The sequence below is a fragment of the Cuculus canorus genome, chromosome 3, assembly GCF_017976375.1.
Source record: "Cuculus canorus isolate bCucCan1 chromosome 3, bCucCan1.pri, whole genome shotgun sequence".
Taxonomy (NCBI): domain Eukaryota; kingdom Metazoa; phylum Chordata; class Aves; order Cuculiformes; family Cuculidae; genus Cuculus; species Cuculus canorus.
Window position 1 is genome coordinate 93,383,233 of NC_071403.1, and position 25,271 is coordinate 93,408,503.

Here is a 25,271-nt window from a genome sequence, read left to right on the forward strand (position 1 = left end):
TGTAGGGAATGGATACCACTGACACATTTAAAGCAATATACCATGTAGTTACATCCATGAAAACTAATGTATTTTCTTAATCCATTTTCCACTTCCTATGAGTTATAGGCACATGTTTTGGAGTTGTTTTCTGTCTCATGCTTTAATGTTTGCTGTCCTGTGGCATTGTTTCTAATCGCAGAATGCTGTATGCAGTGGTGATAACTCCGTGGTCACTGAAGCTGGTGACTAACAGACTGGTAGTCCTTCAGTGTTCTACCTCCGCAGACCACTGTGTAGTAGAGAATTAGGCTGTGAAGACTTTTCCTCTCGTCTTGGTTAAAAAACCCTGTCATTATTTCATTCTCAAAATGCTTCAGATTGCAGTTGCCTAAGAGAATAATTTTGAGAATACGAACAACTCTGGTGCTTAAGCTTAGTATGCTAAAAGAAGGTGCAGTAAGTCCACATAGCAGCTTTTCACCATGCATAAAAAAAGTGTTTGGACTTTATTCTTCTGAATAAAGTCTGAACTGAAGTGAAACCACACTTCAGTTTTATGCAGGTATGGCTGGTGCATTTTTGAAATTGTTTAGGATCAATCAATCGTTTGTGTGAAGATTGCCTTGTAATGCTGCTAAGGTCAGTGAGACCTTGGTTTATTTGCTACATAAGTGCTGCTTGAGTGACTTAGGGTACTCCAACACCCATAGGAACAACCTTAACTTGCATGCTAGAGGTTTTCTGTATTTTAGGACTGTGATTTCTTGCACAGCTTGCTCATTTGGTACAGATCATACAGTGGGGTAACTAACCAGGGTTTCGTCAGCATTATCCCCCTGCCTTTGATATAGCTTAAACACATTACTGTAGTAGATTTTCAGGATCATAAATAAATGCTCTTTTGGTTTTCCCACTACTCAAGCTAAGTGCTTCTAGAAGTTTTTGTAGTAGCAATCTGTTACTGCAAACTCAATAGTGCTGTTCATCTATGGTAGTGCTTGCTGAACTTGGATGTAATTCATGTGCAAAGTGTATGATAATAATTATCAGTGACCTTTATCAGGATTTGATTTTCTAGTGTGATGCTGGTTCTTGATTGAATCCCATTATGATTTCTCTTAAGACAGATAAGAACTCGTGAGGAAATTCGTCTCCCAGTTCCTTTTTAGGGGGCTCAGGAGTTGGCAGAGGACTATAGTTCAGTGATTAGAATACAGAATTAGGGTAGCGGATCTTTGTTTACAGTTCTGCTTCTTTCTCATACCTGACTTAGTCTGGGATTTAGTCTTTTCATCTGTAAAACTGGAATCATAATACCTGCAATTTGAGACTTATAACGTGCTTTGAGACCAACAGTGAAAAGCTTTCAGTAGTGCATTCATTACATTCTGTTTGTAGATGTTGCAAGCAGTAGCTAGGAGAAATGAGAATAAAATGAAGCCAAACACACCTGAAGCCAGGTTTGAACCAGTAAAATAGTTACTCATGTGCCAATACCTCTCTACACATAACTCAGAATTAAATTACAGGCTTCCAACTGCTGTGAAAAAAAAAAATAAAAAAAAAATCCAAGGTTATAACTGTTTAATGGGAGGAAATGGCTAATTTTTGTCCCTTTAAATTTTGTGGTGGAGAAAATAAGGTGCTTTGATCTTTAAATGACAGCTTCCAGAGTCATTACATTGAATCAGTTAATCTCTCCCAGTAGTTACTTTATTCTCTTCCTCATGGGCATCCTCTTTCATGGTCTCAGTGGTGAGTTTCAAATCAATGAACAAACTGTTAACACTTCCAACACAGCCTGTCTAGTGAGCCTTCCTGCTTTCATGCATTGCCAAACTCTTACCTCAAACCTTGGCACATTAAAGTGGAGACAAGGTCCAGTAGTGCTACACATGTGAATCAAGCTGGCTCCATCATCTTCATTTACACTGTATGCATCGGGTAGTCCCTTTCCTCTTGAGAGGTTTATCAGAGACTGCATGACCTGTTATTCCTAAGCGACATCGATAATTCAAAGCACGTCAAGTGGCACAGCAATGACTGTGAGTATCCTTGGTGATCACTTTATCTAATTTTTAAAAAAATAACCAAAGCAAAAACTGATTTCATTTCTCTTAGAAGTAAAAAAAAAAAAAAAAAAAAAGAGAAATTTCCCACTGAAAGCCCTAAGAAGCATCTATGTTATGTGCAGAATGAGGTATTTTATCTTCTAAGGCCTAGAAAGTGCTGTGAAGCAACATCTTTTTCAAATTTTACCAGCTAGTGCACATGCTGTATAAAACTTTGGAGGTTTTGGAACTGCATCTGTTTTCTTCTCCACGTTATTAGTCTGTTCCTTTATGTGAAGGAGTTATAAAATATGGTGAATCTTGTGTAAGTTCTATTAGAGTAATTTTGTGGGGTTAAATGTAAAAGTTAGGTGTCAACGGGGTCATGTAATTAAAAAATTACTCCTCCTCTCTTCCAGGAAATAAAACAAGATTTGGTACAAGGTGAACATTTTTAGAAAATGCTCTCTTCTGAGAGAGCAGTACTAGGAATTTTCCAGGCATTCAAAATGTATTACTTTTATTAGAAGCCACCTTGCGTTAAGTAATAAGAGGGGTTTTTTTCACTGATAATGATGGATTTAATGTATTGATATCCTAAAAAACCTCAAATATATTAACTTTAGTCATACTTCACTGAGGTAGAATTTCAAGATAGGTGCTATACCTCAAAAAAGAATAACATACTTACGGTGGAAGAATTGGGTGTTCCGTTCCAGCAACTACAAACTTACGCATTTCTGAAAATAAAAGTAAAATGTGCACATTTCTGTGGCGTATATAGTGCGTCCTACTTGTGCAGTATGGTAGCAACAAAACACATTGGGATTGGAAATTTCACCTGAAGTGTACTGACGTGAATGTTTTCTACCTGCACCTGAAAACAACATTTTCTGTTGTTTATGATAATCATCCATTCTTCTCTGCTTCCTAAGATTATGGCTAGATCACATGAATTATTTCAAAAGGAGAGTCTGTGAGAATGGCACAGAATCGATTCCTACCTTCAGTGAAATTTTGCACTGTTTTATCAATAGTATTTTCCTTATTTGTTTAAAGGTGATTTGGGTCCAGAAGTAACAGAAATCTAAATACAGCATTTGATAATTAGCCAGAGCTAAGCCTTTCCTACGTAGGCACCAATAATCTTGTTTCTGCTGTCTTTACTCAAGATCACCTTGTTTCTAATTCTCTGTTTAATAGTATTCCAGATTCTGTTATCAAAATCCTTCAGGTTTCTCCAATACTTTGCTGCCAGGTTTCTTACAAGCCTGATGGCCTCTTAGGTCTTCTGTACCTAAGATATAAAATTCTGAAATCCCCAAGGGTCCTTTAAAAACCGTTTTATAAATCAAGCTTCTGTGGTGGTGTGTAAATGTGCATGTACCTTTTTGAAGACACTTACTTTAGAGGCTGCAGACAATTGAGGGTACTGAAGTATCTCAGTGTTGCTCTTTAACACTGCAATATTATTTTTGTTCATTTTATTCTGCACATACCTTCATCTAGGTTTTCTGCATTTCTGTGTCATTTGCAATGTTGTATTCAATCCTTAGTTACCCCATGTGTGGGAGGAAAAGAGCCAGAAATTTTAGATGAGTATAGATGAGTAGGTCAATGGCAAGGAAAACACTCCTAGGGATGAGCAAAGCAAAGCTAGTATGTTTCCTACAGTGGGACTGCCAAGGGAGGAAGGACTGATAGATGCTCTTACACTACCTCTATGAAACTTTGAGACTCTTAGTACAGTTACAAATACTCGTTGTGTTAGTCTAAAGTCTGCTTTGTCATGATACCATAGCAAAAAGGCTCAAAAGAGAATTGAGAACATCTTTGCACTTTGTGGTACAATGATTAGAGTATGATTCTTCGCTGGAGGTGATAAGAATAAATATGTAGAATATTATACTAAAAAAAAAGAATAACTAACCTCAGTTTAGTAAGAGTAAAGCCATAGTAAGCCTAAAATTATGTGTATATAATATGAATTCCTTATGCGATTTTCTTCTTTTTTGTGATAAAGTTTTCTCAGCATAATTTTAAGAATGGACAATTGGTAAGTATCAGACAAGAAAAACAGGCGCAATGTCATTTAACAATGAAAAACAAAAGGGAAAATCTTCATATTTCATCATACAGAGAGCGCCAACAACTCTTGTTTCTCGCAGGAGCTAAGGAAATTATACATTTCTGAAAGCTGTGCAAACACAAATAAAGATTTCTTTTTACTCTGCCACTAATAGATGGGCACAGCAGGAAACACGACATAAGAAAATGAATGACAGGTAATGATACTGATAGTGTATTTTTGCAAATGCATCTGAACTTCTCACAGAATTTTGAGTGAAGCAAAGCATTAGTAGATTTTCCAATTGCTACAACTGTTACTGCAACCCTCAGTAAAGTTAAAGGAGGTTAGATTTCTAACAAGTGATACACTTTTAAGAATCAGAAGGTTATACACAGTCTGTCTTGATGAAGAAAGAGAAGCACATCTTGAGATCACATTTGTGTCCATTTGTAGCATCTTGTGTCTGTATTTCCACATTCTCACTGAAAGAAGTCTATTATTTTAATTTTTCTTTTCCTCCTCCTTCAGGTGTCGTGGAAACCTCCTCTAATACAGAATGGTGAAATCCTTAAATATGAGATTCGCATGCCTGATCCACGAATTGTCATTACTGGGAATAGTTCATCATCATTAAGTTATCTGGTGACAAACCTCGTACCCTACACAAACTACTCAGTCACTGTGATAGCTTGTTCTGGAGGTGATGGCTTTCTAGGAGGCTGCACAGAGAGTTTACCTACCAGTGTGACTACACCTTCAACAGTTCCTCAGAGTGTTAGTCCATTGTCTGTGACTCCAATCAGTGAGTCCTTTATTACCATTTCTTGGCAACCGCCACTGAGGCCTAATGGTCCTCATCTGAGGTAAGCTTTTAATTGCAATTGAGATGACAGTTTCCTTCTCCTTACCTAAATCTGACACAGGAGATTCTGGGCAGTGTAACTTTATGATGTGATGTCTTTGTTTCTGACCTTCTAAAGTTCATCCTTAGGGTTTAGGAGTCCACGAGTGGGTATGTCTAAAAGCAGATAACAGCATAAACTTTGAATTGTTTTGAACTCATGAGAAGTCAGGATTATTTAAAGCAAGTGTTGTGTCTATACCGTAGCATTTACTTTGCAGAGCACATTTGGGAAAGGTCTGGGTCTTTCATGTAAGTGCTGTCTGAAGAGCCACAAGGAGTAAGCACAGGATATTTTCGAAGCCGTAGCTGGTTTGGGCTGTAGCATCAGCCACATTTTGGTGGTCAGTTCAAGCAATGCATTCCACCAACAAAATAAAAAAAGTGTGAGATATCTCTGAACATAAATACTTAATATGTCCAATATCCTTAGTGCTCTGTGAGGGATATTGTACATAAAAAGAAAGCGACCATGGTACTGTGATGAAGTGCAATAAGCTTCAAAACTAATTAATAAATTGTGAATGAGAGAGTGCATAAGAAAAATGGAAGTTAAAATGGTAGAAGTTTGGTGGCAAAGCCAAAAATGGAAATACAAGGAACTGCTGAGTATAGCCAGCTGGGTTTCACCACAGGAACTAGAGAAAGGTGTCTCTTCTGAGATTTATCTAGAGTAATGGGATAGGTGACTTGAATCTGTTGATTACAGAGAGAGGCAGTGAGTGTGATCACATTAAAAAAGTAGACATTAAAAAAGTATGTATTTGAGTGCATGAAGATTTATAAAGACAAATATTTTTCTACGTACACAATAAAAAATGTCAAACAAATCTTTATTTCTAGTGCTTTAACATATTGGGAAACATTGTGCATGGAATTATATCTCTGTACGCCATACGTTCGGGTTAGTAGCTCTTTTTGAGGTGCACTGACGGGTTCAATAATTATCATATAATGCCTTTTCAGCTGTGTATGTTATTACAGCACAGTAGCTGCACTGTTTCTTCAGGCTTAATTAGGACATACTACAACTGAATGAACTTATGATAGTTCTACAGTAAAATCTGAAGTTTTTGAAAAGCTATCTCTGCTATTCTGGGGTTAACAACATGACTATTTTATCATAGATTATTGAAGTAATTCAGCACTACTTACATCTGCAGACTTCATTTCCTTCATGATGTGCCATGCTGCCTCAACAAGAACAACCACTGAAGCAGCTGCTCTGTACAGCATGATGGAGCAAGAAATCTGTAGCAAGCAGAGTAGCAGCAGCAGATGCCAACAGGGGTGATTTACACAGGATCACCACTCAGTGTTCAAAAAGATTGTGTTGTTTTTCATGACTTGTCTATGAAATGCATTGAGCAGAATATGCCAGCACTGTTCCAAATAAAACTGTAATGATCTATCTTTGGATTCTGTTGACAGTGATGAACCACCCATGTGGCAAGTGTTCTTGGGATATGGTCATCTGAATGTTTTGGTAGAGTTGGAGTCTAATTAGCTTTTACTATTTGATTTCTGAGGTTATACTCTCAGCTTTTGCAGTAGGCATCACTAATATCAGTGGCACTATGCTCATTTGTACCTGTTAAGGACTATTGCCCAAACTCAATAGTGAAAGTGGTTGGAAACCACGCACGTACATCCTAGCTGCCATGGAGCATAGGAAGTCTCAGTTCTCTTGTAAGAGAGCTTCTCAGATGATTTCTGGTTTGAAGCAATGCAAAATCACTATATGCAGCAGCTATTAAATACTATCTTAATACAGGGTCTGAAATCCTGAAAGTTATTGTTCAATATTTCCTTATGAGACTGGAGATTATTTTAACCTAAAATATATTTCAAATTCCACAAAGATATGTGAAATTCTACATAAAGCCATTGGTCAGAAAGGTCATTGCAATGGGGTGGTGACCCACATAAAGGCATTCTGCAAAGTGCTCAAACGCAGAAGGAAATATTTTCACAAATAAGTGCTTAAAGTGAGAGTCTTTAAGATATGCCTGAGTATTCACATACTTTTGGCTGGAATTTAATAGAAGCACTCTTCCTAAATGGGCAGCAGGTAAAAGATGATGCACATCAACTCGGCACTTTAGGGAATCAAGTTGACTCTTTAAGCAAAATATATATGTATATGACCCTACTTTGCTGGGCATCAGTGGAAACACTATTGCAACTATAGTTTGATTAAAACTGCAGCTTACCATTGAAAGCAATTCCAGAATGGTTCTGTAACTGTAGAAAGTGTTCAAAAGTCTGGTGCCTTCAAAAAAAAAACATCAAACTGAAACAAAAAGTCTATCAAAAAACGCCTGTGAAATGTAGTAAAGAGTAATCATCCTAAAGATTTTGAACAACTTTATATAATTTTGTTTCATTTAGAGTATAGTTTTCTATGTGATCCATAGAATGATTTGGGAATGCAAAATATGCTATCCCCTTTAGTTTATGTAGACATGAAGTGATTCGGTCTTTGATAAATTCCATAAAAGTTTTGTATAAAAGATGACAAAGAGTGGGTGATGCAGAGTGGGTGGAAGGCATGTTGTCTGAATCAGGCAGTCTCACGGCTGACCTGATTAAAGATAGCTTTTAGCTGATGTGCTGTTTGGAACAGAGACCTGAATACAGCTTCAGATACCAATTAAAAGCAGGAGGAAATAGTTTAGTCTTTCAAGCTGACATCATGCATATCTACCCAAATACAAAGGTGCCTTGCTAAGGTCTACAGATGGAACAGTTAACTTGTTCTCCCCCTATTTGTCACCTGTATTTTACACTGGAGTTATTTGCAAACACACATTAAACAAAAATGCACACTTAAGTTGCAAGTACTGGTAAAATAATAGTAGCAATGATATACGTTTCAGGACATTTGCAAGAGAGAGACATTGTCATTTCATATTCTGTAGCAGTTTGTGCATATCAGATGGCATCAGTGAAGTCTGTATGAGACACTGTTACTGGGCTATTCGGACTTCATAGCATTCCCGCAAGTTTAAAATTTGTAAATCATTAAATAAACCCATTCTTTCAAATGGAAGTACTTAATTTTCTATTTTCAAAGTAATTTTTTTAAGTAATTGGACATTTTATATCATGCAACATTAAAAAGAATGTTTATCTCATAAAGTTTACAGCTGTAAAAACAAAATAATGTGTGGCTTTAAAAAAAAACAGGGTTTTTTTATGTAATAACATTAGTTGAGATAATCCTGGTGTTCTGCTTGTCTTTTGTGTTAGATATGAGCTCCTGAGACGTAAAATCCAGCAACCACTTGCATCAAATCCCCCTGAAGATTTAAATCTGTGGCACAATATTTACTCAGGAACTCAGTGGTTTTATGAAGATAAGGGTCTTAGCAGGTGAGATTACAAAAACTATAAAAACAAATGCTGGCATTTTGTATAGTGTATGTTTAATAGTTCAAAGTATTTCTTGTGTCCTTATGTAGTGAACATATTAATTATGTAATGAAATATTTTTTGTCATCATCTTCAGTGCATTAATCATTCTAATATGCAGGGATTTATTATTAGTTTGTTATTCTTGATTCATATGCTGTTTTGCTCTGAAAAACAAATGAAAATAAAGATGTGAAATTTTAGCATTGATATGCTCACTCAATCAAACCATTTAGATTCATATGTGCTCTAGATTTGTGTGTTGGCAAAATCATAGAATAGAAGAATAAATGTTTGCGAAGTCCTAGCTGGGAAACATTTGAAACTTGGTTCAGCATTGTTTTTCTTACCTGGATTTAAAATACAAATTAACAATTGCATTAATATCTCTAAAGGCAAGAAGAGTATTTATAGCACTCTTGGAAGATCTAATTTAAGAGCAGCTTTGTGTTAGCTTTGTTATAGTTAAATGCACTGTGTTGAGAGATAGGAAATAGAGGGTGGGTTCTGTTTTCCAGTGTATTGCAGACCTACTTTGTGGTATAGAGCAAGGTCTCGATCAACCTTAGTTTCCACACCTTGAAGTCAAGGCTAGCTGCCTTAAGACAAGCAAACACATGCATTAAAAACCTGGCACAGAAAACTCAACACGGATTCTAGATTGTTTTATTGTAGGTAAAGTCTTGGCAAAACACGCATGCATAATTTCAGGATGTGCATGTTCTCTGGATAAGTGTGTGGCTGGAGAGAAGACACCACAGACAGACACCAGCCTTATTTTTCACAAAAAGAAAATTCATATATCAGCATCTATTTTAATTTTTGTCATGTTTTAAGCATGTTTCAGGATTAATGATTTTTTTTGTTATATTCCCGACAGAAATCTATTTTCACAATGTCTGGGTTTTTTCAGATGGATTTTTCATTTCTAGTAGGCTAAGCCAAACTTCTTTTACTTTTGTCGTTGTAAATATGGATCAAAAAAAGAACTTCAAATTCTCAAATTGCAAGAGTAGATTCCATTCACCTTTGGTTGCACCTGTGTGTGCTACAATGTCCAAGAGAATACAGTGTGTTTGCAAGCAACAGAAACTGCAGAGAAGGAAATAAGATGTGTTATTCTTATTGGCACTGTTCTACAATGCTTATCATTACAGTTCGTGCTAGTGAGCTCCCATTGGTTTCCTTTCTTCTTAGTGGTACTGTTAAAGCTGAGCCCCTTTGAAAATCAGACTGCTCAGTTGCATAATATAGGGTGGTATTGTAACATAGTAAAAAAGCCCAGTAAATATACTAGGGGACCGACATTTTTTTTTTAGATCTCTAAATACAGGCATTTTCTGTGTGTTCCCTTATTGTGTTTGCAGACAGTTTTTCTAAACTGCTGCAGTGTCAGAGAAAATTTGAACAAGATGATCCTGTGTTTCTGTAATTGCGCAGTTTTGTGTGGGCTTTTTATGATGGAATTAATTTTGAGATTAGGAAATCCCATTTAAAATACATTAATATGCCATTTGATATGAAGAAGAAATTATGGAGAGAAAGTCACTTGGTTTACTTAATGTATCTGAAGTATTTACTAAAATTGTGTAAATTGAATATGCACAGTTCTGAAGAAAATTACATTGTTAAATGAGTTTGCATTCCTAGGCACTTTTTGGGGATGTTTTTGTAGTGGGAGAGTCCTCGCTGTGTAGTGAATCACTTTTACAAATGAGACTCTGCAAGTTAAAATCTATGGGTGTCCCAAAAGAGACAAAAAAAGCCTCATTTGATTAAATTCTGATCCAAATTTTGGCAGTTTGCCACTGCTGTAATTACATATTGAATTGAGCTATAATCTCCCAACACCTCAGAAGCTACAACTATGAAGAAGTGAAATAATGTGTTTTATTTTTGTTACCATGTTAATGGTGCTGAATTATTTCCAAAAAATAGACACCTCTTATATAGTCTTCATTGGTGTAAACCATGCAGCTGCACTTGTTGGAGAGGAAGGGAAGAAGCAACAAAACTTGGACACAGGCAGAATATTTACAACAAATATTTTCTACATCTGCATTTTTTGTTCCATTTAATTATTTTTGAAATGTCTTAGGTACACAACATATGAGTATAAGCTCATAGTACACAACGAGGTAGGATATACATCAAGTGAAGAAGTGATAGCTACTACATTAGCAGGATTACCAGGGAAAGGAAATATCCTCTTCGCACGTGCTGTTAATCATACTGCTGTAGAAGTGGAATGGTCAAAACCAAGTAAGTGTTCTTAGTATTTATCCCAGTAACTACATGTTAACCTGCCATCACTTATGTTGGTCTGCCTTGCTCTCATAGGAAATACGGTCCTTGTCTTGATTTATAATATACCTAAGTGTCCTTGAAAGGAGAGGAAAGAAATAGAAAAAAATGTGCACATTTTCATATTTCTCAGTCATATTTGTATTTGTTATATGTCATTTCTGTAGAACGAGAACAGTGAAAGGTAAGAAATAGTTAATGCAAACTCATGAGAAATCTGTAAAGTAGTAGCACTCAAAATCCTGTTGTCTTTGAGGTATATTAAGTCTCTATGTAGGAAAATTTACATATACATTCCTTTAGGATAAGAGGATCCCCTTTCTCATTTTTGCTCTGGTTCTTAAAATGTATTTTGCCAATTTCTCTAGTTGGTTTGCTAATACAGCAGTGGGGAATTTCTTCATGACTCTAACGCAAATGATTTTATAAGGACTGGGTGCTGTATTGCAACAAATGTAGTTGCTTTATTTTATAATTGCATGCCTGAAGTAAGCATGCTTATAAAAACTGACAAATGTAATAGATCTGAAGCAGCTCACTGAAGTTTCATTACCTTAGTAATCTAAACCCCTGACCTTCTAGATGTAGGTAATGCAATCTGGTTTTATTTTCATTCATACCTTAGAAATCTCCTCCATGTATGTTGGTGAATGCAAAGGTTAAACATCAAGACAGGGCAATTCATTATTTGAAAACATTATCGTATTTTATTACTTCTTATGTTGCAATAAGCATATTAACTATTTTGTTTATGCATGTTTCATTTCTTCATAGTATTAGTTTTCAGATCATTTTCTTGTTTTCTTGGAAACTTAGGAGTCCTTTGTGTAAGTTGTCGTGCTGTCTTTCTTTTTCTGGAAAACCTGCTGAAGGTTTCTGACTTCTAAGAATTGAAAACTTGTATCTGTCCTACTTAAAAATAACATATCACTCTTGAGTAAGAATTTCCATGACAAAATTGCATGTTATTGAATTTGAAAATATGCTTTTGGTGTTTATCAGTGTTCTCTCTCAGTGGTATAGTGCGTCATCTAAAGTAACTGTTGTTCAAAGTTTTTGTCACAATTATTCTTTTCATCTTGATGCCTTCTGGAAAAGCAGTTGCATTCGATCAGATCTGAACTTAAACTGTTTGACAAAGGACAGATAAAATAACAGACTATGTCTGAGTTACTATAATGGAGAAACAAGGCTTGCCTGGAATCCTTGTTTGTTCACCATCTCAGACCAGTGAATATTCTTATCCCTCCCTGTGTATCCAGAAAAATACACTCTTCTTTTTCTTCCTTTCACTAGGGAAGCTAGTGCTGAGCAAAACACATTTTAGGAAGAAATAATGGCTATAAACTGGAAAGAGGCAGATTTAGACTGGACATAAGTAGGAATTTCTTCACTATGAGAGTGGTGAGGTACTGGCACAGGTTGCCCTGGGGAGCTGTGGATGCCCCATCCCTGGAGGTGTTCAACACCAGGTTGGATGAGACCTTGGGCAGCCTGGTCCGGTGGGAGGTGTCCCTGCCCATCACAGAGGGGTTGGAACTAGACAATATTTAAGGTCCCTTCCAACCCAAACTATTCTATGATTCTATGATTCTATGAAATAGGAAGAGTTGTTCTTTTCCCCCATAAATATAATGCCCTTATGTGTTTTACAGCTTTACATGTAGATGCTCATTCTAAAATAGTAATATAGATTTTTGGTTTCACTATGGCCAAAAGGCTGTCTATGTAAAGTTGAATGTAACTATAATTTAAGACGTAGGCACTTGCCCTCTATTCAGTCCTAGAAGATTAACAGAAGAATTGAAGACTTTTTTGAGTGGGGTGACAGGCTGTTGTTTGAGGGGAAGGAGAAAAAAGGAAAAAAATTGTTGAGGTTTCCATCTTAAAGTAGTGCCATAGAGCAATCTGATTTGCCCTCTTTCTTCTATCAGAGTGAAACCCATCCTTTCACAAGGGCAAGCTGCAAGGTCCATGCACCACTGCTAACAGTGGGTCTCGCCTATTGTTTATTCCAAATATTCCATTGTCTACATAGGGATGTCTACAGAAAGAAAGCTTTCTCCACTATTAGTTACAATGATGACCTCCTAACAATTTTGACAAGTTTGGAAGAGCAGTCTGCATCTCTGCTTATAAGGGTGAAATTGAAGGAGCTTGATGGTATCTTTGCTTTTTGTAAAATCTGCATAAATTTTTTTTGTCTCTTCACAATAAATGTTTTTAAAAGATACCTGATGACTGAATATTTTGTAGTTGATCTCCCAATATGTCTCCTTTCTTTCCTTAGCACTGGAAGATTTGCAAGGAGATGTTGCATATTACACCCTCTTCATGAATTCTACTGATGATAGAAGATCTCTGAGGATCCAGGCTAATGTAAACTGTACAGTCATAGGTGATTTGCAGCCCAACACAGAGTATCAGATATTTTGTCAAGTTTTTAACGGAGTCCACAGCATCAACAGTGAAGTTGTGTATGTGACTACCTCAGATGGAGGTTGGTTAGCAGTGAATGTGGCTTGGCTTAAAATCTGAGAATGAAATTGATTGATTTTTGTTAGGGTTGAGATCAGTCATCCTTCCATTATAAAATTTCCGGTATAAAAGGAAAAAGGGCTAAAACGCTGAAATGCTTAAGTGCTGGTTGTCATTGTGTGGTAGATCAATAAATGGTCCCACTGAGACAGAAGCAAAAGCTCTAATAGCAGATATTAACCCAGTTTGTTCTCATCTTCTCCTGCATACTCCCATTTCTGTGCACTAAGTTTGGAACTAAGTTCATATCAATAAATGATGGAATTTAGAAACAATTAATGGGTGTTTTAAAAGATTTGCTCTGTGAAGCGATGTGCTTTTGACATGACAGTCATACACAGGGCCTTTCCTGAGTCACCAGAAACTCTAGGTACAAGCTCAGCCTCTGAGAAAATTCTTTATGAGTCATTTCTATGCCAGTGGGCAAATGTGAAGGGGGAGGCAGGGTATAAAATAAAAAAATAATTGTGAATCTGAGATGTGTTTAGAATGGTCTTTCTAATCTTTTTGCTTTATAAAGTCTCATTATAAACATTATAATATCATTACCTCTGAAGCAAGTGTTCCAGGTCATTAGCAAAGCACTTTAAGTGAGGATTCCATTTCCTTTCTGATGCCAAAGGTCAGCACCTTTTGTTTATAAAATAGAATTGATCGCAAGGGCAATTTTTTAACTAGTAAAGATGGGTTCTTATGATAAAAATAGGACTTTGCATGGTTATTTTTGACATGCTTAGATAATTATATAATTTAACGCTAAGAAAGGAGTTGGGATTTTTTTGAAGTGTTAGTCTTCATCATTACCTATAGTAATCAACATTCAAAACCATTTACATAATGACAGTATTGCGTATTGCTTCATATTGCTTCAGCTATGAGGCTGATAAAGTCACGTTCCACCAGACATAAAGTGTTTTGGTCTCAGGTTTTGCTTTAAAAGCAAAGTACTCTATTTTTCTCTTTTTTGGGGGGGAAGACTTAGGTTTTGGAGAGACAGAAAAATAGTTTGTAGGTGGGCAGTGTGGATGGGTGAATAATTTATCATCATATCTCACTGGCCACATACTACTGATGATTGACGCTGTGCTGCTGATATAAAGCATTTTACCATCAGCTCTCATGGTTTCTAACTGAGAGTATAATAAGCCAATTTACAGAAGACTACAGACTGTGATAACTTCATCAGAGGAAAGCAGATAAGCAGTGAACCCTTTGCTAAACCTAAATACTAATCTGCATTTGGTTAAACAAGTGCTATTGCAGAGACAGCTGGAGTTTATTCAGTTTCTTCCTTTATTTCTAGAGCCTGAGGGCATGTTCCCTCCAGAGGTTGTCATCATCAACAGTACAGCTGTACGTGTCATCTGGACATCGCCTTCAAACCCAAATGGTGTTGTCACAAAGTACTCTATCTATGTAAATAATAAGCAGTACAAGACTGGAATGAATGAGCCGGGGTCCTTTCTTTTAGCAGATTTGTCTCCATTCACTGTGTATGATATACAGGTTAGAGTATCTTTTCTGAATATTATTATATACTTTAATTTTACACAAAATATGTGTATTTCCAACCAGAATGTTATTTCATTAATTTCTTTACATACATGGACATGTATTTGCACTGATGTTAGCATGTATATACATACAAGGCATAGATTTACTTTTAGCATATTTTATGTCTGCGTTCACTTTTCATAATACAAATTTCCATCATCTTTTTTCAAAGCATCAAAACTCCATTTACTTTCCCCTAAATGCTCTGTGCTACAACATTAGCAAAGCCTCAACATATATTACAAAGAGGCAAAGATTCTACTCCTACTCATTAAAAGAAAATTGCAATTGTTTTAGAAACATTAGGCATGCATAATATATCACCACAGAGAAATAACGGTATTGCATTTGTCATCCTTTTATCATTTTTCTCCTTATCCTTCTGAGGAGGAAGCAGAGCTGATCTCTGAAATCATAGTAGTACTTTTTATACTTTTAATAAGTACAATATTTTTTATTCGCGTTTCCCTTTCTCTACCTCTATCTTTGCCTCTTCATTCATATATGTAATGAAAGGCAAAATACTGCGTGCAGATTAAAAAAATCTTTCTAACCTTAGGTTGTACTAATGCATTAAAGAAGTGCAGCTTGACACTTAATTGTAACTATACCTGTCTATTTTGTTCAGGTTTAGTTTGCATCATATATGAGAAGGACTTAGCAGTACCATGTACACTTCATTCTGAAAATTTGCATCTGGTCACTACATGCCATAAATAAACATCTCAGACAGGCATACCATAAGAGATTTCTGTGTTCCAGCCCCTCTGAAACAACAAACCTCCATCCATGAATACACATATGACTTTCTGAACGCTGCTTGGAAACACATTTGTCTTTTCTCAATAACAATGCAAATTCAGTGTACTGCCTCACTTATAGACCTCCTATATTAATTTACCATAGCCACCTTCTGTTGCTTGAGATGTTAATTATTCTTCTCTTCTGCTTTCCTAGTCTTTATACGGGCCTTAGAGTTGCATCAATGTGATATGTAAAACCAAAATAACCAGGGTTTAATTTTTTTTTCTTTTGATTCATTTTCTTCTTGTCCTGGAAACAATGTTATCTTGGATGCATTTGCATCACACTGGTAGCCTTACTGCATTATCTTCCGGGGTTTGTGCTCTTTTATTTTAAGTAACTTCTCTGTTGATAATACAGAGTCAAGTTTACCATCCTTCACTAGCTATTTCACTTTGTCTCTGCTTGGTTTAATCCCAAGAATTGAAGGAATAAGTTTTTATTTCTGCATTTTTTCTCATAACAAAGTGTGTTATGCCTATTTGGAATTTTCACTTTTAATTTGCCAGACATGAAGGAATAGAAAATATTAAGGAGAAATCGTCATTATTATTATGTGAGAATATATGGTAAGTGTAGAAAACTTTCTCAAGGCCTCAAATAAAAGTACATTTTTTTTCTAGCATTGTGTAACAGATTCTAAATATACATACAGAAAAACAATTTAACTGCAGCTCTGTAGGTTATATTTTATTTGAGAAAGGCAATTAGTGCCAGAGGGCTGCATGTACCCTTTTTTTTGACAATGGTATGGGAAAATGTGATAGAGCACAGTATATTTCTCACAGATATATTTATCTTAAAGCTGTAGTATTTTCTGGCTGTGTGGGATCCATTAAATAGAAAAGAAAAAAAGTTGGTTGGAGAGAGAAGTTTAATCAGGTAACAAATCTGAATAATTTCTCCAACTGAGTATGTGAAACTCATGTTCTTCTTCATCAGATTGAAGCCTGCACGGTGTATGCCTGTGTGAGAAGCAATGGGACCCAGATAACAACTGTGGAAGATGAGCCAAAGCAGCTGTCAGCCCCCATTATTCACATAATTGGCTCAAGGTACAATTAGCATAGTTGGCTTTCATATATCAGAACGATTTGTGGCTGAAATGGGAACCAGAATGTAAGGTTGTCTTGTCTCAATTGAATAAGGTGCATAAAAGAAATCAGTATACACTTTGAAAACACTTTTCTTCATTATTTTTACTGTTGGAGTTTTTGACCAAAAGAACAGTTGTTTGTTTGTACATACCCATTTGGGTATCACTGTGCTGTGATAATAAATAAAGCGTAACTGGAAGTAGTTAAGAGAAGTGTAGAGGAATGAAAATTATCACATTTTGCTGTCAGTTAAGAAGAGGAAGATTAATGTTTAGGGAACAATGCGATGCTGATAATGGAAACTTAGAATAATTGTGTGTAAAAAAAAGTCAGCCATCACAACAGTAAGAATTAGTAAGCTATCTTAAAAGACATGCATATCTATGTCTCCTTGAACCACTGTTTGCAATCTGCCTATCCACTACATCCACAGGCATGGACAAACTTCTTAATTTTAAAGGGAGCTTCAGATTTGCAGTCCTTAGAAGCAGCTGAATAATATAATAATATATACATTGATTCTTTGGGAGTTGATATCTTCCAAAGACAGACTAAGCTCAGTAACACATTTGTCTGAATGACAACAACAATAAAAAAGTTAGCCTCCTGTGTGTATGTTATTGTTCACATGATTTTGTTACACTTCTGGTGGAGTACGCTCATTAACAGTGCTTCTTTTATAGAAAGAAAAAAAAAGTCTTTATGTTAAATAACAGAAATCTAATATCTGAGCCTTCAGAAATGGCCAGCAAAATGGATTTACTTTTCCGGGCTCTTAAGGATTTTTATTTACTGTTTATGATTTCTACATTTTCCTTGAGTTCAGCATTTGTCTTTGTATGAGTGAAATTAAGCTTGCTATTCTTCTGTCATACATACAAATACAGTCAAAGCTTGTTTGATGATAAGAACTCAATTCAGGATCTCATCTTTTGCCCTTGGCTTTAACTTATGTATGCCTTTGTCTGTATTGTCTGTACTGCAAACACTTATGCATGTTTCTGCTATTATATATAGACTAAAAATGTCATAACACATGAATGCAAAAAGATCAAAAATGCCTTCCTACTTTATAATCTGCTCAGCCATAAACAGACTGTTTCTACACTGTCTTTTCCTACATGTCATATTATCATCAGCTGTTCTTATATCCCAAAAGAATACTAACTACTGATCGATTGCCCGGACATGTCTGGCCGTGGCCTACACGTGCCCCGGGTAGTTCATTTATTTGCCACGGTGGATTTGCTAGAGTGGAATTTAATCAATAGCTAATTCATTAATTCTAGTCCTCGAGTATGTAGGGATTGTGCAGTATAAAAATGACTGGCTGGCTTCAGCTTTGATTGAAATATGACAAACACTACAGCTGACAGCTTCAGCAGGTGCTCGGCTGAATATGAATTTTGCTTATTTATCCACCATAAAAGAAAAAGCTTGGGCAAAAAACCCTGCATGTGTAGACAAGAGGACATTTTAATACCTATCTGTCATCAGACAGATAAAAAAGGCATTTCTAGAGTATAGGCTCATGGGGTACCTGAGATACAATATGGACTGCAGCTTATTGTCTTTAATTGGAATCATGGTGGTTTGCCCTCTTCTGAATCAGTTTGGGGGGGCTGTATTATTGATGAGAATGCTGTAGGATAATGTCTTTGTAGCATTCACAAATAATTGTTTTAAAATTTGCCTCAAGGTGCTACATGACATAAATTATAATTTCACTCACCAACTTCTTAGAAGTCTCTCTGATAGCAGCTCCATCCACATTGTTCTAATGAAGGTTATACCAATGGAGCCATTATAAATACCTTACTTTTCCACCCCTTACAGTTAATAACTCAGCTTCAGGCTTAAACTTGGCACAAAAGGTCACACTCCTGGAATGATTATTTTATAATGCCAAACTTCAAATAGAAAACAGTATGGGACCCAATCCTGAAGTCTTAAGTCAGGTTCTGGTTTGTTATGTTTATTGCCTGGGTTTGGGGATTTTTTTGGTGCATGGAGAGGTGACATTGGCCATGTTTAGGTGGAAACAAATCCTTTTGAAATCAATATGTGCATTTTTTTTTTACTTAGGACTTCAGGGTTTGTCTCTATAGAGAAGTATTTTATTTTACTACCCAGATTAGAAAGTCTTCTGAGTACTGTGTGCATATGGATGCTGTCTTAAACTTTGTGTAGTGGATTAAATTTTCATGATATGTTGGAAAATAGCTCGTTTCCCTTTAAGATACTTTTCTTCTTTCTCTTGTTTCTTGTAGTACAGCATGCTTAGTGTTTTTTCCTAACAACAATGCTTAGTAGCAACTTTGTTCCTTTTAGAAAACTGAGGCACAATGCAGATGAACCCTGATAGAAATTCTTTTCAGAGCTTAATTAAAAGGTTGATAGTTCTGAAAACATCATGTGGCATTAACTAGGGAAAATAATTCAGAGTTTCATGAAGGAAGAGAGGGCCCTTTAAGTGCCTTGGGGGAACCAGGAACCAATGTTGGGTTTTAATAGCTCAAAGAAGATCAAGTCATGGGAGAAAAGCTAAAAAGCATTGGTTTGATGTTCAGTATCATGGAGCCAAAGAAGACTTCTGCATCAGACACCATTCATGTCTGAATGAACTGGAGGTACTATCTCAAATTAACACTTTAATGAGAAAGATTTTAGAACAATTGGGTGCAACATATAATAAATAGTTAGGATTATGGTATTTGCTCAGAAAAAGTTTCAAAAGTGAGGCCTTATTATATTCACAATCTTGATGGTTAAACCTTTACTACTGAACTGAGGGAAAAAAATCAGGAGGAGTTCTTTTCATGGCTCATGGATACTCAAAGCTGGTGATACTTGAAGCAAGAATAAAACAGAAATATTCTTATTTCCAAAGGCTGGTTTACCAAAATGTGTCTGATGTTATAGGAAACCTGAAATGCTGGTATTTTTCATGGATTTTAAAAAAATGGTGTTTCTACTTGGAAATGACGGAATGAATTGCCTTCACATACCAAAAGATTTCGGTTTGCTCTGTTGCACTAAAAGTAAATACACCTTTGTGGATCAGTTTGAAATTGTTCTTTATTTCCTGGAAGTGCTGCAGTGCCTCGTGGGCCTTGTAGTCTGAAGCAGTTCTTTACTGTGAATACAGTTAGGCTGTCTTTTCTCTGGGAGATGAGCCCTACTTCAGTGTTTTTGCCACTTTGACAACAGCCACAGAAGGGACTCATCCAGCATTCAAACTGTCAGAAATGGTATATTCTTGTCTCAGAGCAGACGAGGACTATCTGCCACATGCCAGGTGATGTGCATCCCTTTGAGCCCAGAATCTGCAAGTCTGCTTTTGTAGTTTGGGTTGTGGGTGCTTACCAGCATAGACACAACTCCAGTTTACCTGAGATGAAGTAACTTAGGCTGAAGAGAAGGGGAGGGTGGGCCGGCTCCATACCCATGTTTCTGTGGGTGAATCAAATGCACCATACGCAATACAGCTGGATGCATGTTAAGTGCCAAAAAACCTCTGTAGTCCTGTGAAAATCCTGCTGATTTTTTTAAAATGAGCTATGCATTGTTCTTGCTCTTCAAAACCACCACAATTTGCCATGAGTGTCAAACATCAGAAGTAGACATAACTGTATAGTCAGGACTCGAAATTTTAGGAAAGCAAACTTTTGGCTCTTCAAGGAGTCAGTCAGCAAAACCTCTTGGGATACAGTCTTTGGAGACAAGGTAGCAGAACAGAGCTGGTAAATATTTAAGGATGCTTACCATAAAGTGCAAGAGCGCTCAGTCCCCAGATGTAGGAAATCGGGCAGAGAAGGGAAGAGACGAGTAAGGCTGAGTCAAGACCTGATGGTCAAGCTGAAGAACAAGAGGGAACTGCACAGGCAGTGCAAGCAGGGGCAGAGAACCTGGGAAGTGTACAGGGACGCTGCCCAGTTGTGTAGGAATGGGGTCAGGAAGGCCAAGTCGTAGCTGGAGCTGAACTTGGCAAGGGAAGTGAAGACTAACAAGAAAGGCTTCTACAGGTATGTCAATTGGAAGAGGAAGGTTAAAGAAAGCATATGCAAACTGATGGTTGAAAATGGTGACCTCACATCAACAGACGAGGAGAAGGCTGAGGTACTCAAAAATGGTTTTGCCTCAGTCTTCACTGGCAACTGCTCTCCTCAAACGTCTTGGGTCAATGGGCAACAAGAAAGGGACCAGGGTGTGCCTCCACTGTAAGGGAGGATCAGGTTCATAGCCACCTGAGGAACCTGAACACGTATAAGTCTATGGGACCTAATGAGATGCATCCCAGAGTCCTGAGAGAACTGGCTGATGTGGTTACTGAGGCACTGGTCATGGCAGTCAGGTGAAGTCCCTGGTGACTGGATGAAGGGCAACATTGTGCCCGTTTTTAAAAAGGGTAGAAAAGATGACCCTCGGAACTACTGGCCTGTCAGCCTCACCTCTGTGCCTAGGCAGATCATGGAAGAGATGCTCCTAGAAGCTAGGTGAAAGCACATGGAGGATTGGGAGGTGATTTGAGACAACCAGCATAGCTTCACCAAAGTCAAGTTCTACCTTTCCAACCTTGTGGCTTTCTATGATAGGGTAACAACATCAGTGGACACAGGAAAAGCAAAGGATGTAATCTATCTGGACTTCTGTAAAACCTTTGACGCAGTGCCCCACAACATCCTTCTCTCTAGATTGGAGAGATATGGATTTAATGGGTGGACTGTTTGGTGGAAAAGGAATTGGTTGGATGGTTACACTCAGAGTAGTGGAAAATGGCTCAATGTCCAGATGGAGATCTGCGACAAGTGGTGTCCTTCGTCTGTACTGGGACCAGTGCTGTTTAATATCTTCGTCAATGATATAGACAATGAGATTGAGTTCACCCTTAGCAAGTTTGCAAATGACACTGAGCTGAGTGGTGCATTTTTCACACCAGAAGGACAGGATAACATCTGCAGGGACTTGGACAAGCTGGAAAAGTTGGCCTCTGTGAACCTCATGAGGTTCAAAAAGGCCAAGTGCAAGGTCTGTCACTTGAGTCTGGGCAACCCATGGTTTCAATACAGGATGGGCGATGATGTGATTGAGACCAGCCCTGCCGAGAAGGAGGTGCTTATTGATGAGAAGCTCGACATGAGCCAGCAATGCACACTTGTAGCCCAGAAGGCCAACTGTATCCTGGGCTGCATCAAAAGAAATGCTGCTAGCAGGTCGAGGGAAGTTATTCTGCCTCTCCCTTGGAGTACTGTGTCCAGTTCTGGGATCCTTAACATAAGAAGGATATGGAACTGTTGAAATGGGACCAGAGGAGAGCTGCAAAGGTGACCAGAGGGCTGGAGCACCTCTGCTATGAGCACAGGCTGAGACAGTGGAGGTCATTCAGCCTGGAGAGGAGAAGGCTCTGAGGAGACCTTATAGAGGCCTTCTAGTACCTGAAGGGGGTGTACAAGAAAGCTGAGGAGGTGCTCTTTACAAGGGCATATAGTGATAGGATGAGGGGGAATGGCTTTAAATTGGAGAAGGTAAGATTTAGACTAGGCATTAGGAAGAAATACTTCATGATGAGAGTCGTGAGGCTCTGGAACAGGATTTCCAAGGAAGTTGTGGATGCCCCATCCCTGGAAGTGCTCAAGGCCAGGTTGGATGGGGCTATGCGCAGCCTGATCCAGTGGAAGATGTCCCTGCCTTTGGCAGGGGGGAGTGGAACAGGATGGTCTTTAAGGTCCCTTCCAACCCAAACCATTCTATGAATCTATGAAAGAAACACATGCTGCAATCTGCAGAAAAGACAAAATGTTCAAATCATTGCATCAATTCTTAGGCCTAATTTGAAATTCTTTTAGAGAGAAAAATGACTTGCAAGTCTGCAAGAAATTGGTACAATACTTTGAAAATGCACACTTGAGGGCCTGGATGAAAGCAAATCATTCACAAATATGACTGGAAACGCTTTCTTTCCTCCTGCGATCTATACTGCACAAAGACCGATAGAGAGTTACAATGGCATTTACAAAGATTGAAGTACTGCCCTCCTTCTCTTTTTATCTTCCTTTCCCCTGAAGTTTATACAATGTATTTTCCTGCCTCTATGTGTTTAAGTTAGATCCCATAACATTATTTAAATGTAGACATGTATAAGTGCACAAGTGTGTCTTCATGTGCGTGTGGTAGAATATACAGTGAATACAAAATAGCCATGTGAGTAATATGCAATTAAATGTGTGGTTCAAATGAAGATCAGTGGTAATGGTGACTCTACAAGTCACCTGTGAGATAAATCCTTCATAGATGACATTAATACCTGTTCTGCAAAGGCTTATTGTTGCGAGTATTCCTGTTTATACCTCAAGTGAAATAATAATGCTTTTATTCTTATTCTGTTAAGATGTCAAAGTTTATCTCAGAAGCTGCTGTTTCACTGCAGCATTTTCACTTTAAATTAATGCTAATTTGTGATATCACTGACATTCTGACATGAGCCGTGTAATTGGGACATGAAGATTAAAAAGAGGTACTTGGAGCCTAACTATATACCACACAACATTGTCAGTCCTCCTATTGATCTACATGTAGCATTGGGATCTCCTTCTCTCAACTCAAAGAGAATCATAGTGAAAGAAATTTGTGTTTTATACGACATTCCAAAGTGATTATGCAAGAATGAAGTTTTCATTTGATATAACAATGTATGTACATTATTAAAGGCAGATCAAATTTGTCTTTCAAATATCTATTTTGACATATTTTTAGAAAATTGCAATATTAAGATTTTGGAGGCAATATCTGCCCATTTTTAGTAGGAACATGCATGCTACATGTTTATCATGGGGTTTTTTTGCCTTAAGATACTTTCTTCTTGAAGCTGATGATGGTCTGATATCAAACATTAAATCAACAACAGGATTTTGCTTTACAGACAGTCTTTTGTGGGTTGCTGGAGTCATACTTCTGTGCTCAAACTCAGAAGTCTCCAGTTTTACTTGTGATAAACATTTGCATTTTTTACTTCTAATTTTATGTCAATGAAAATAAATTTAAACACAGGAGAGCTAGTGCTGACTGATATTTTGATGAGTTCTCTTTTTTAATTCTGCACTGAAGAATAGATTTTAAAGCAGCATACGTTTGTTGTATAATGGTTTTGAAAGCAGATAAAAGGTAAGATGAATACACAGCTATTCTAAATGGTCATTGAGCACAATATTAGTAAACTGCACTGTCTCAGAGGGCAGGGGGTGGTCTTTTGTCCCCCAGCTGCCCACCCTCTACCAGTTTTCTATCTGAGAACAGAACAGTCATCCCATGATGATAGTTTGTGTACACTTTTGCAACAGTGCCAGAAAGGAGTACTGGATCACTTCTTCTGCCACTGAAATTAAATGAGTGAAATGCTGAAAAGTTTATTACACATGAGTCTCCATAATTATAAATCAAATGTCTTCTAAATAGTAAGTTTTAAGGATTTTGGATGTGTGATCTATTTTCCCTGAGTATAAGCACATATTGACACTTTTTTTCAAAATTTTGCATCTTTCAGTTGTTACAGCAGCTGTGAAATTCACCATCCAGAAGAATATTTTAGGCACTTCGAAGTATTTCACTGCATGTTAATTAGTATGAAATGGAACTACTGTATGCTAATCATTTAATATAAGTAGCCATGGAAGCATAAATACTCTCAATAATTTAACAATTGTTAATTTCCTGTTTATTGTAGATCTCTTCAGATCAATTGGGCATCACCAGGACAGCCAAATGGCATTATCCTGGGATACGAACTCATACGTAAAACATGGAAGAGATGTTACCCATCAAAGACTCCAAGAAGCAGCAAAAGTAATAGAATATGTATCTCGTTAGAATGTAAAAAGCATGAAAATATCTGTGGAGAAGTGTGTTATGATCCAGAGTTGAAGGTACATGTATGTTCTTAAGTTAGCTATGTAATGAAATATTATACTTTTAGGAATAAGTGTATAAACCAGTCTTCTTTAGTCATCAGAGGAAGATCAGTGGAGGGTTCTGCTTTTTTTGTTGTTTCAAAATCAAGGTTCTGGTGCATGTCTTGGAACTTGTTAAAATCAATATAGATATTTGAGCTCAGTACAGGGATAATTGTGCAGAAACCTCCAACAGTATATGTGGGTCAGCTGACAACAAGTGATTCTGTTGTCTTAAGTCCGTGATTGTTGACTTTGTGTCTTCAATGAGAAGAAATAAGCTGGTTAGCATTTATGGATGTACTTTGCTTTGACACTTTGGTTTGGAGAAATAGCGCAGTTCTGAAGTGAAACCCCAGATTGTTTTCATTTACTATATGCTGGTTCAGGGTAGAATTGGTTTTAATGCATGTGAACTAAATCCCTTGCACAGGAAGCTAAGCCAGAACCTGTGTTTCAAAAACCATTTTAGCATGTTTCAGCTCTGGATGGGGACTTCAGTTTCCCAGCCAGTCTATGGAACACCTCACTTCATAAGCATGCATCTGAAGCTTCTTCTCTTCAGAAAGCTTTGCTCCATGTGCATAGTGCAGATGTTCATCCCAAGAAATC

The 25,271-nt window shown here is 37.2% G+C and overlaps 1 protein-coding gene across 1 annotated transcript in view; it reads left to right on the forward strand.

Moving 5' to 3' along the window:
- USH2A (usherin) overlaps positions 1-25,271 on the forward strand; it is a 386,799-nt gene that overhangs the window by 266,704 nt on the left and 94,824 nt on the right. The window contains exons 42-48 of the mRNA XM_054061157.1: positions 4,633-4,967; positions 8,258-8,380; positions 10,518-10,681; positions 13,014-13,223; positions 14,565-14,767; positions 16,562-16,674; positions 24,437-24,635. Of these exons, the coding sequence (XP_053917132.1) occupies positions 4,633-4,967; positions 8,258-8,380; positions 10,518-10,681; positions 13,014-13,223; positions 14,565-14,767; positions 16,562-16,674; positions 24,437-24,635 (1,347 nt within the window). The remainder of the gene's footprint in view (positions 1-4,632; positions 4,968-8,257; positions 8,381-10,517; positions 10,682-13,013; positions 13,224-14,564; positions 14,768-16,561; positions 16,675-24,436; positions 24,636-25,271) is intronic.